The sequence below is a fragment of the Panthera pardus genome, unplaced genomic scaffold, assembly GCF_024362965.1.
Source record: "Panthera pardus isolate Hobbes unplaced genomic scaffold, ASM2436296v1 HiC_scaffold_24, whole genome shotgun sequence".
Lineage (NCBI taxonomy): Eukaryota > Metazoa > Chordata > Mammalia > Carnivora > Felidae > Panthera > Panthera pardus.
The window spans coordinates 66,284,392-66,297,412 of record NW_026526810.1 but is presented as its reverse complement, the minus strand read 5'-3'; the positions used below and the strand labels follow the sequence as shown (position 1 = coordinate 66,297,412).

The window sequence follows — 13,021 nt, the reverse complement described above, 5'->3', positions numbered from 1 at the left end:
ATCACTGGGAAGATTTGTTTCCTATACTGCTATAGGACAGGCTCTTCCCAGAAAAGATGTCTAGAAATACCTTTAAAAATAAACTCAAGAGTTCCAGAAAGGGTAGGGAATGCTAGTTCAGCCTCATGGTCATTCCCAGGACTCAATTTATTTCTGGCAGATGTTTGCTATCTTTATATTTTTTTTCAAAATTTTTACTTATGGTCTGCCTGCCACTGGCCAACCCATTTAATTCCTCATTTCTACTCTTTAATACCCAAAGAAGAATACATGTTCCATCTCACTGGTGGTGTTCTTTGCCCATTCCACCATTCTAGAGCTTGTAATATACCAATAGAGCTGCAATAACAATAAAAGGACATCTTTATCTGTGTACTTTAGTAAGCTGAAAGTCTGGGTCTCCAGCTGTTACCAGACAGAAAGGAAAATCAACATAGTTAACTAGGCATAGAGGAAACAATAGACAAACAGAAGTAGTATAATAAATTAGGACAAGGAACAGAGTTGTTTATTAGCTTTGGCAATAGGTGAATACATCCAAAGCTTAAAAAATGAAATCTAGAAATAAAACATACTTAACAAGTGTATGATTTCGCACCTCCAGTGAGCCAAGAATTTTTTTACAATATTTGTTTTAAGTTGTAGGAAATGAGAGAGCTACATTTGAGTGTGGGAGAAATCTAAACATCTTCCTGAAGAACTAGCCTTATATAATGCTGATCGTTTTCCTAGGAGGTAATATAGGGTGTATATGGTAAAGAACAAAGCAGATAAGGGTACACAATGAAATGTGGAAAGAAACCAGGGAAACATTTTCCAAAACCATCACACTTAATGAGTATTGGATGCTATATGCCTTCCTTAAGCAATATATATGGATTGGACCTTGAAGACGATCTATCTGGAAGTAGTCCATGCTTCTCTTGCCCTGGCTAATCCCATCTGTCTCTGTTCGTACAGAGTCTGCAGCAGAGGACAGGAAGGCAGATATGGGCATTTATAACAAAAAGGGCAAATAAGGCCCTCTTAAACCACTTTATGAAGTTTATTAAGACAGCAAACCACCACTGTGCTTCCCCATAGTTTTCTCCATTGCATGATAACTGTTCCAAGATTTGTACTAAGATTTGATACATCTGTGACAAAGCCTTTGTTGCTAATTATGAAACTCTACAACATCTGAGTGGCTTATGGTGATAATAAGGCAGAATATTTAAAGAACTACTTTGGAAGACCTGGAACCTATGACTACTATGCTGAAATGTGCTTACCAGGGAGGCAGGATTCTTATGCCCTGGGGAGGTGGCACTTAACTTCAATAGCTTTTTTTTTTTTTTTTAATCTTACTGAAATTTTCAAAAAATACAAAAGTAAAGTAGTATAATGGACTGACGAGTATCCATCACCCAACTTCAACAAATAGCTCATGGCCAATTTTTTTCATTTCTACTCTCACTGCCCCATGTCCACTAGATTATATACTAAAGCAAAACCCAGACAATCCCTTAACTTCCTATTTCTAAATATTTTAGTATGTATCTCCAAAAGATAGACTATTTTTAAAAACAACCACAATAGTAGTATGCCCACACACAAAAACTAAGAATTCCTTAATATTGGGGTGCCTGTGTGACTCCGTCAGTTAAGCGTCTGACTTCAGTTAAAGATCTCATGGTTTGTGAGTTAGATCAAGCCCCTGCTGTCAGCTCAGAGCCTGCTTCAGATGCTCTGTCCCCATCTCTCTGCCCCTCCCTTACTGCACACATGTGTGCGCTCTTTCTCTCTCTCTCAAAAAATAAAAAATAAACATTAAAAAAAAGAAAACAATATAAAATGTCCAACAGGTATTCAGTTTTCAACTTTCTCATAAATGTGTGTGTGTGTGTGTGTGTGTGTGTTATACAGTTTTAATCAGGCTCCAATAGGGGCCATATGTTTGCAGATGGTTTATATGTCCCTTAAGTCTTTTTTCATCTGTAGGTAAATCCCTCCATTTGTAAGGATCTCAGGGATGTTATTTCCCCAGTGTTGCCTCTTGCGGCTTAGACCCTAATTCCTTGCCAATGAAAATAAAGGGCATTTGGAATATGAGAGCAAAATATTTACCCACCTTAGTATGTCCTTGGGCTCACCAGGAGCTTGGCATGGAAAAGAGCCTAAATATCCTCAAAACCTGGGCCATAAAAGTTAACTTAAAAGGCAAGACTGGACTTGGCATGTAGAGCTCCTTACAAACCTCTCTCCTTATTCCCATGCCTTCTTCCTCTTGTTGCTGACATATCATAGTCCCATAAATTTATAAAGCCTTATTCTAACCATCTCTAGAGAAGTACATGTGATTTTTCCTAGTTCAAGTAGTACCTCTATCCAAAAGATATATTCCATTGAAATACTTTTTTGTGGAGCTTTTGGGAATGTCAGTTGTGTCTACGCACTTAGTTCACACTGGCCCAGACCTCTCAGTTTAAAGGCATTCACTACCATGTGACCTAATTTTTAAACCCCAAACCAGGAAGCTGATCTGATAGTAGGAAAGAATCTTTGAAATTGAAACCATTCTGGAAAATTGTGAACATTTGGTTACCACACTTGAAACCCGTATCATTCTCCACTGGTTACATTTTACCACCTTAAGAGGAGACCAAAAGGGTATGTTGTGCACAGGCCCAACCATGTAAGTTTTTCATACACAGGCAAGTTAGACTAGCCATGGCTCACCTGCTGGACTGGTAGCTGGAAACCAGGAAGACTCTCTAGTGGGGTTCTGCTTTCCCTCTGACCTGAAGGACAGAACTGGAATGGTGAAAGATAACTTCCTTGGGCAGTTCTTTGGCAAGTTACTTATGGGTCAGGGTAAATAGGTAGGTCTTAATCTGTAGAACACCACTCAGAAGGGAAAAAGACTTAGCTAAGCAATTTAAGAGACATGCTATAAAGTCATTCTTTTCCTAACTTCTTTCACCTTGAAAATCCTCATTTTAGTATACATGTCAATGATTGAAGTTCCATTCCTTTGGGAATGACATTTAACACACCTGAATTACTGGGGGTAAGGGCTCTTGCGTAGCCTGAATCCCCACCATTTAGGGATGGTCTGAAAGAAAAAATCCCCTGTCCAGAAGAGGCAGGTGAAGGCCTAAGGAGGGGAAATAAAAGCATCAGCAAAGAAAACGAAGGTAAAGGTAAAAAGCGTATTTAAAGGGACAGCCTATATATTTAGACAAGACAGGAAATAAATCCCCTGCTTGCAACTAAAAATAAAATAATTCTGATGTATATTAGACACAGTACTATTCAATGCTCTCTTGTTTACAAGGTACATTTATAAATGTCAGGGGTATAGGCTAGTAGAAGTAACCCCAGGGCTGATAGCAGAGTGTCAGTGTGAACAGATCCCAAGTGAAAGGAAGCACAGTGCTACTTACCTATAAGATAGGCTGTGAGTGGAAGCTGGTGAAGGGGTTTCTGGAAAACATAAAAGTCAGCCTGTGAGATAACCCATGAGCTGGAGAAGAGATTTATTCAGGTATACTTGGGGCCAGGGCAAAGAAATTGGGGACCAAAGATTTTTAGTGTATATGTTAGGCTTAGGGACTAACAACAAGTAAAAAAAAACTCACAAATCACCTAGCAGTGAAAGTTGCTTTCCTCCCTCTCATGGATTTGTGGGCCAGGACCCAGTACTGCCTTGATGTGTTCTAATGTATCTGTGTCTTGGTTTCCCCTCTAAGATGGGGATTACTAGGAAGAATGGCTAAAGACAAAGGGTCATTAAATTGGTTGGGAGTGACAGCAAAAACGGTGGCATAAGGACCTCCAAAAATTCTCTCCATAAGAGGAAAGAGAAAACTAGCAAAAATTGTCAGAACCAATTTTTTCAGAACTCCAGAAATTAACAAAAGCCTTGCAACAGTCTGGGGAATGTTTATTCCAGAAAAAATAGCCAAATGAAGCTAAGAAGAGTGAATTTTCTGGCATTTTAACTTGCCCCATTCCCATTTCTCCTCCAGCTCCATGGTAGCCTTGAAAACCAACATTCTGGCAGTCACTGTGGGGATGGAATGGGGTTGGGACTCTTACAGTCTCATTCCCAGAGAATAATCACTTGACCTGTCCAGTGGTTTGCCGGAAGACTCTACTTGCAAGACTGCCTTTATGTGACTTGACTTGTAGCACAAACTCATCATGACTTAGAGCTTAGAGTTTACCATGTGTGAAAAGCCTTTTCCCCAGGAGTGTTTGTTGTAAACAATTAAAAGCACTTCTTTAGGTTGCCTGAGGATGTGAATATTAATTGGGGCAAACAATAGGCTAACCAAAAAGCATAGATGGAAGAGATGGGGAATGAGTTGGTAAGAACTCTGAAAACAACACGTTCTTGGGATCTAGACCATATGCATGTGCAGGACTATGTGCATGCTCAGAAGAGACCTGAAAAGGCCTTAATCTCTTACCTTGAGGTCATATAAGCAGGATAAAAGCTAAGGCACAGTTCTCAATTGTCTGGCTAAGTGCTGAAACTGAACCCCAACACACACACACACACACACACACACACACACACACACAACCCTTCAGGAAAGACTGAGAGACTTACTGGTTCCAGGTGTTTAAGGGAAATCTCTGTCCAATCATTAGCTTACCACTAAGCTAACTGAATAGAGACTTTGGTGGCATTCCATGACAATACAGATTTTTTTTTAATTGATTTATTTATTTTGAGAGACAGAGCACGAGCAGGGGAGGGGCAGAGAGAGGGAGAGAGAATTCCAAGCAGGCTCTGCAACATCAGTGCAGAGCCCAATGTGGTACTCAAACTCACAAACCATGAGATCATGATCCAAGCTGAAATCAAGAGTCAGATGCTTACCTGACTGAGCCAGCCAGGTGCCCTGACAATACAGATTTTACAGACTTAGTTTTAAAGAGTCACTAAATAACTATAAACAGCAACATCAAAAAACCCTGGGGAGGAGGAATAATCTGATTCCTATAGTTGCCCTGTTACATTATTTTAAATGTCCAGTTTCCAACAGAAAATTATGAGGTATGCAAACAAATAGGAAAGTATGACCCATATAAAGAAATAAAGCAATCAATAGAAACTGTCCTTGAGGAAGCCTAGACATTGGACTAAGCCCAGACTAGACTTTTTTTAGACAAACATTTAAATCTGGTATTTTAAATATGTTCAAATATCTTAGGAAACCATGTCTAAAGCACTAAAGTATGAGAATGGTGTCTCAACAAATAGAGAATACTAATAAAGACAAAATATATTTAAATTTTTTTTAACATTTATTTATTTTTGAGACAGAGAGAGACAGAGCATGAACAGGGGAGGGGCAGAGAGAGAGGGAGACACAGAATCCGAAAAAGGCTCCAGGCTCTAAGCTGTCAGCACAGAGCCCGACGCGGGGCTCGGACTCACGGACCGTGAGATCATGACCTGAGCTGAAGTCGGACGCTCAACCGACCAAGCCACCCACGCGCCCCAAAGACAAACTATATTTAAAAGAACCAAATATAAATTCTGGAATTGAAAGTATAATAACTAAAATGAAAATTTCACTGGAGGGGCCCATCAGTACATACAAATGGACAAAAGAAAAAAATCAGCAAATTTGAAGCCAATTGCGGTTATATAATGTGAGGAAGAGAAAGAAAGAAAAAATAATAAAGAAAAATGAACAGACAGCCTCAGAGACCTTGGTGAAATACCATCAAGTATATCAACATATGCATAATGGGAGTTCTAGAAGAAGAAAAGAGGAACAGGACAGAAAGAATATTTGAAGAAATAATGGCTGATAACTTCCCAAATTAGATGAAAAAAAATTGATCTACACATCCAAGAAACTCAACTAACTCCAGTTAAAGAGATCCACACCTAGACATATCATAAACTACTGAAAGCCAAAGACCAAAAAAAAAAAAAAAAGAAAAAAAGAAACTTGAAAGAAGTCACTTATAACATGCATGGGATTCTCAGTAAAATTAGCATTGATTTCTCCTCAGAAACCAGGGAGGCAAGAACACTGGCAGATAACATATTCGGAATACTAAAAGAAAGACTGTCAACCAAAAATTTTAAATCCAGCAAAACTATTCTTCAAAGATGGAGAAAGGGGTGCCTGAGTGGCTCAGTCAGTTGAGTGTCCAACTTCAGCTCAGGTCATGATCTCACAGTTTGTGAGTTTGAGCCCCACATGGGGCTTTCTGCTGTCACCGCAGAGCCTGCTTTGGATCCTCTTCCCACCCACCCCACCCCCCTTGCACTCACACTCTCTGTCTCAAAAATAAATAAACATCAAAGATGGAGAAATTAGGACGTTCCCAGGTGAACAAAAACTGAGAGAATTCATCACTATCAAATCTGCCTTACAAGAAACACTAAAGGGAGTCCTTCAGGCTTACCTGAAAGGACACTGGACAGTAACTCAGATCTTCATGAAGAAATAATAAAGAGCACTGGCAAAGGCAATTACATTGGTAAATACAAAAGTATATGTGTATTTTTGTTTGTAACTTTTTTCTCCTATCTGATTTTTTAAATATGTATTCATTTTTGAGAGAGAGAGAGAGAGCATGAGCAGGGGAGGGGCAGAGAGAGAGGGGGACAGAAGATCTGAAGTGGGCTCTGGGCTGACAGCAGAGAACCCAATGAGGGGCTCAAACTCACAAAACTGTGAGATCACGACCTGAGCTGAAGTCGGACACTCAACTGACTAAGCCACCCAGGTTCCCCTCTCCTATATGATTATAAAGACAATTGTATAAAACTAACTTTGTATTGATGAGTATACAACTTATACAGATGTAATTTATGATAACAGCACAATGAAATGGAGGAGAATGACGAACAAAAAAGATCCAACTATACACTATCTATACAACACTCATCTTAAATTCAAAGACACATGTAGGTTGAAAGTAAAAATATGGAAAAAATATTCCATGCAAACTGTAAACAAAAGAGGGCAGAGTGACTTATATCAGACAAATGCACTTTGAGACAAAGGTCAAATGGTAAAAGGGTCAGCCCATCAAAAAGATACAACACTTATAAACATATATTCATCTAACAACAGAGTTCTAAAATACAAGAAGCAAAAACTGACAGAATTGAAGAGAACTGGAGAGAAACTATTGGAATCTTCAATATTCCACTTCCAATAATGAACAGAACAACTAGACAGAAGATCAGCAATGGAATAGAAGATTTGAACAACATTATATACCAACTAAATCTAAAGACTTCTTTAGAACAAACACTCCACCCAATAACAGCAGAATACACATTCTTCTAAAGTGTACATGGAACATTCCCCAAGATAAACCATCTGTTAGGCCATACATTTTAAATCATACAAAGTATTTCGTCCAACCACAATGAAATGAGACTAAAAATCAGTAACAGGAGGAAATTTGTGAAATTCAAAATATGTTAACATTAAACAACACACTGCCAAAAAAAACAATGATTCAAAGAAAAAAAATCACAAAAGAAACTAGAAAATACTTTGAGATGAGTGAAAACAAAACCAGAAAATACTAAACCTTTTAGGATGCAATGAAAGCAGTGCTTAGTGTGAAAGTTATAACTAAAAATGTCTACATTTAAAAAGCACATCTCAAATCAATAATCCAACCTTTTATCTTACGAAACTAAAAAAAGAACTAAACTCAAAATAAGCAGAAGGAAAGATATAAAGCTTAGAGCATAAATAAATGAAATAGAGAATAGAAAAACAGAGAAAATCAACAAAACCAAAAGTAGGTTCTTTGAAATGTTCAACTGATTGGCTAGTCTTCAGCCAACTTTTTTCTACAAGAAAAGAGTAGAAAGCTTCAAATAACTAAAATCAGGAACGAAATAGAAAATATTACTACTAACCTGACAGAAATAAATTTTCTAGGACTTCTACATTTTTTAAAGGGTGAATATGAAAGAATTGGAGGGAAACTATTTGGTGATTTTCAAAAATGATTATACAGAAAGAAATGTGCAAATTTCACCCCTGCCTCTTGTGAAAGAAAGGGAAATCCTCTCTGATAAGTATTCTCTATGGACTGGATAATGCCCTTGAAAATAGTAATAACAATAATAGTTCTAAGAGGAAAGAGACAAGAAATTAAGTGGGTATCCTTCACTGGAATTTTTAATACATAGTGAAGAAGCTGGATTCCCCTTCAGGCTAACACAACGGGCATCTTTTAGACCTAACTTCTACTGCCATCTTGTGGCAATTTTAAAAATCCAAATCTATTTTACTCAAGTTATCCCATCTCTTTATTTACTTATTTTGAGAGAGAGAGACAGATCACAAGCAGGGGAGGCGCAGAGAGAGAGGAAGAGAGAGAATCCTGAGCAGGCTCTGAGCTGTCAGCACAAAGCTGTGAGATTGTGACCTTAACTGACTGAGACACCTGGGTGTCTCTTGACCAGAGACTATCTCCCCTATCTCTTGACCAGAGGCTTTCAATGACTTTCCATTGCTCAAAAAAAGTTTCTCCTTATCAGTTTGAGAACAGAAATATTATTCTTTGAAAATCAGTAATATATCTCTGGATACCTGGAATCAGTCAGTGTCTGGAAAAAAATTAATTGCCTTATATTATGCACAGAAAATGCATAATGGCATTATACATGCAGAGTAAACCAGAAATCTTCTGGTATCTGTACTGAATATATGTTGGTTTCTGATCCTTTCCCAGCCCCCCTCTCACCAATATATGAGTCTCTGGGAGTACTTTTTCCTTGTAGGCCTCTGACTCCCTGATGGACAAACAATAAACATTAATTAATAAATACATCCCCATTCTCTGGCTTCCATATTCTTTGCTATTTCTCTATATCTGCACATTGAAGCATATATTGTTCTCCCAGAATGGGCATGGTAGTCCAAGGAGGATCCACACTTTATTACTTCCAAAATGAACTATTACTATTAACTCAGTCTTTAAACATTTCCACTACTTTCACGCCACTTATTCTCTGTGTTAGCTTCTAACATCAGGGCTGCATTGCCAAAATAAAAGAAAGTCAGGCATGGCATCAGATAATTTATACCAAAACCAATATAAGGTTAATATTTTTGCCAGAAATCTTTGCTTTCATTTAGCATTAGAAATCTCATTCTGGGAAGAGAAAGTAAAGTATCACTTACTTGTCCCAAGCTAGTAAATCCAGACATTCTGTAAGGGACAGATTCTACCGAGGAGGACCGACTGTATAAGGTGAGACAGAAAGAAAACAAACAAACCTGGTGTTAAACTCTACATAGACCTAAAGTCTCTTTAGTCCCTATCTCTGCCATATCTAGGTATTTCTTTCATATTCCAACTCTTGCCAACAGTTTTAATATGGCTGTGTAGGCTGTCTACTCACCTGACCACTTGGCTGCTGTGCTGAGAACTGGGTCGTGGAGTAACTGAAAGAGAATAAAGTGAAGTATGAAAAGTAGCCATCAATGGTGTGCCCACTGCCTTGCCTACCCAATCTGTCACAAGTGGGTATCTGGGTATATGATCTTTTCATACCATACACAAGATTAGAAAAATCACATTACAGTCTCTGAGAGGGAACTATCTTCCATATGGGAAAAGGATATTTATTCACCTCACACAGGTATCTGGGCAAAAAATGTTCACTACCTGACTGTGATGGAGAAGTAATGCCTACTGGTCGAGGTGTGGCTGACCTGAAAGGAAAAAAAAAAAAAAAAAGCAGCAGCAGAAGTTAAGTACCCTCTAAGAGGATCAATCAGATCATTGTTTATAGAAGTAACAGCTTACTCTGAGCACACAAATTGCTTACTATCATGTATTACAGGTATCACCGCAAAATATGGAGGCAAAGTTTCCATATGAGACTCCTTGGCTCTCTAATTTCCTAAGTGAAACCTTCTCTACTGCCTGTAATAGGAGAAATTTTGAAGTTCTCCTTTCTTCTTTCCCTCAAGGCCTACAAAGTACTCTCAGTTTTACATGTATCTATCCACCTGTTCATCCATGCATAAATCCATCATTCCCTCACTCCTTCCATCCCCTCATCCATCTCTTCAACAAGCATTTATTTAGTGCTTATACATCCTAGATCCTGAGATTACAAATGTAACTAGAATAGGTTCCTATATTTGAGAGGTTGGAGAGATAAAAAGATAAATAAAAGCAATGTTTAAGTATTATAATTGGTGTATCAGAAGTACAGAAGCATGAAAGAACACTAGACTGTCACTTCTGTGGGTGCAGGAACCATGTCTCTTAACACACCAAAACAGGGCTGAGATTAAAAAAAAATCATTTAATAGTTGGTAGGGTACGGACATTACCAATGAGACTAACTGGTGATGTACACCCAGCACCTAATATGGCACCTGATAAACAACAGGCAATTAAGATTTATTGAATAAATGATTAATAAAATATTGAACTCTGCCTAGTGAAGTCTTGACACAGGAAGTGACATATGAGTTGAATTTTGAAGGATGAGTAGGATTTCATAAGAGTGAACATTACATTCAAGACTTTACTTGAGCACTTTTCTGTGAGTAACTGGAGAAGTGAAAGATAACTTCAACCATTTCCTCCACCTTACAGCCCACACAGGTGTGTTGCAGCCTAGAGTTAAGAAAGAACAGCAATTTTCAAACAGGGCTAGTATGGGACCTGATAAAACTGACCTGCTTCCTTGGTACCAATTTGGAGATTCCTGTAAGTGAAAAAAATGGGAGTGAAGGAAGCTGCAGCTCAAGGGTCCTAACGAATGAATGTTACTTGCTAGATAACTAAGCTGCAATGTCCTCTAGCTGTTGTTGCTAAGATTCCCAGCAGGAGAAAAAAGAGCAGCAATGCTTCCCTGGGAAATTATTAGCTTTGGCAGGATAAACATTTAGTTACTCTTCATAAAAACACATTGGGAATCCTGAAGACTGATTTACCTGGGAAAATATGGAGAGTCTATGGGGGAGGGAAGGGAAAATGGCAGGATAAATGTGCTAGAATAGTTTCAGGAGTAGGATCAATAGGAAAATTATATAAATACAAAGAACATTCTTAGGAAGAAAGAAACGTCTAGGAAATAGAGGTGGATTGGAGGAAGAAGAAAGGTCCTGAGGTGTCTTGGGATTCTTTTTTTTTTTTTTTTTTTTTTTTTTGGTGTCTTGGGATTCTTAAAGAGAAATTTTAAGTTACAATAGATGTCTCTTCTATAAGAGAGTTTCCCAAATGGTATGTCCTGACTCACTGATGTTCGAGAATGGGTTACCAGTGTTACATGTTGATTCCTTCAGTCCAAGGTGTTCTGGGGCCTCGACAATTTACCAGAGTGTACTTGTACAAATATTATCAGTTATTTATGCCAGGATGTGAAAAAGTTTAGGAAACACTATTCTACACGTCAATTGGATATACGGGAAAAGTAGGAGAGAAAATAATAGTAAGGAAAATCTGTTTCATTCACCTTTAGGATGGCAAGAAATTTCTTCAGTTCTCCATTCTCCTTCTTTAAGACTGACAGCTCTCTAGGCAAAAGATGGAAATAATCATCTCCAGCAGGTCAATGGGATAAAAAAACCCTGATTTTTATTGTTAATATCTAGTTAATACAGAGAGATGCCTGCCACTGTACAAGGTATTTCTATCAGAGATCTAGGGATTCAGGAGATAGGAGCTGAGTTTGACGGCTAGAAGAATCAGGTGGACAAAATAAGCAGTCACTTGGTATGATTTCAGAAAGGAGTTTACACACAGTTCCATTTCCCTTCCACACATACCCCTGGCCTGCTGCTGTCTGAAAACTTCCATCAAGGATTCCATCTTTTAGCTTAAGATTTCCAAATATGCCCTCCTGGAGGTAACATCTGAAATGTTGTCTCTCGTCTTTATATTGAAAAGCTATGCCTCATCTCCCCAAAGAAGCAATTTTTGACAAGGAAGTACAAGAGGAAAACTATAAGGTGAGCAGGGCTCCTTGAGGGAAGAAAGAGAAAAACAAAATGGAGATTGAGGGGACCAAAAATTTGGTACCTGATTTGCCCAAGACAAACACAAACACGTAGAGCAATTTCGAGGCTTTGCAACCATAAGGAAATAAGGGCTACAGCTTCTCTAAAAGAAAAAATGCTCTCTGGTGATTTGATTTGTCACTTACTTTTCCTGGCTGGTCACCGTCTGCTGTGCCTCCTGCATGGCTGCTTCTAACTTTGTAATTCTATGCTTATAAAAGGCGATGAGGAGATCTGTTTGTTTCTTCTGGAAACTCCACACCTACTAGGGAAAAACAGGTCTTTGACACACACCCCCATAACTCCTTTCCCCTTACTTCTGGCAACAAAGAGAAATCTACCAATTCATCCTTTAATGATCATTTTCTTCTGGAGTATCTGGCCTAATTCATGTCTCCCCCAAAGTAGACGATTTGGCACTAGGGAAAGCCAAAGCTTCTCATTTCCAGGAAAATGGCTTCTTAATATCTTAAAAAAAATTTTTTTTAGTGTTTATTTATTTTTGAGAGAGACAGAGCATGAGTGGGGGAGGGGCAGAGAAAGAGAGAGAGAGAGAGAGAGAGAGAGAGAGAAAGACAGAATCTGAAGCAGGCTCCTGGCTCTGAACTGTCAGCATAGAGCCTGATGCAGGCAGGAACCCAAGAACCATGAGATCACGACCTGAGCCAAGTTGGACGCTTAACTGACTGAGCCACCCAGGTGCCCCACTTCTTAAAATCTTTATGAGAATATTCTGGCATGGTAGAATGGCCCTTTAAAAATATAATCTTTCATCTTGCACAAGAAGAGTGATACTCAAAAAACTTTTTCAGGCTTAGAGTTGGTTCTGATCTAACTGTCTACTATTAGTTTGGCCTCAGCTTCCACATTCCTAGCTATTACGGAGCACTGATAACCAATTTACTTTCCCTGAGACACCCACAGGGGCACTTGCAGCCTGTTTATGCTGCTACAGTAAAGGGCAAAGAAGCACAGGAGGAGATTATCTATTCCTGAATTTTATTTCTGGGCAT

The 13,021-nt window shown here is 38.6% G+C and overlaps 1 protein-coding gene across 5 annotated transcripts in view; it reads right to left on the bottom strand.

Annotated features, from left to right (window-relative positions):
• Positions 1-13,021, bottom strand: part of RNF212B (ring finger protein 212B) — a 62,664-nt gene that overhangs the window by 9,094 nt on the left and 40,549 nt on the right. For 4 of the 5 annotated variants that reach the window (XM_053889270.1, XM_053889273.1, XM_053889272.1 and 1 more), the window contains 10 exons: positions 12,155-12,270; positions 11,465-11,525; positions 10,686-10,714; positions 9,658-9,704; positions 9,392-9,434; positions 9,171-9,231; positions 8,731-8,779; positions 3,426-3,465; positions 3,036-3,136; positions 2,719-2,780 (listed from right to left, as the gene is read on the bottom strand). In XM_053889270.1, coding sequence (XP_053745245.1) covers positions 2,719-2,780; positions 3,036-3,136; positions 3,426-3,465; positions 8,731-8,779; positions 9,171-9,231; positions 9,392-9,434; positions 9,658-9,704; positions 10,686-10,714; positions 11,465-11,525; positions 12,155-12,270 — 609 coding nt within the window. Of the gene's footprint in view, positions 1-345; positions 964-2,718; positions 2,781-3,035; positions 3,137-3,425; positions 3,466-8,730; positions 8,780-9,170; positions 9,232-9,391; positions 9,435-9,657; positions 9,705-10,685; positions 10,715-11,464; positions 11,526-12,154; positions 12,271-13,021 lie in introns of those variants that run through there. The other variant, XM_053889274.1, reaches the window with a different exon arrangement.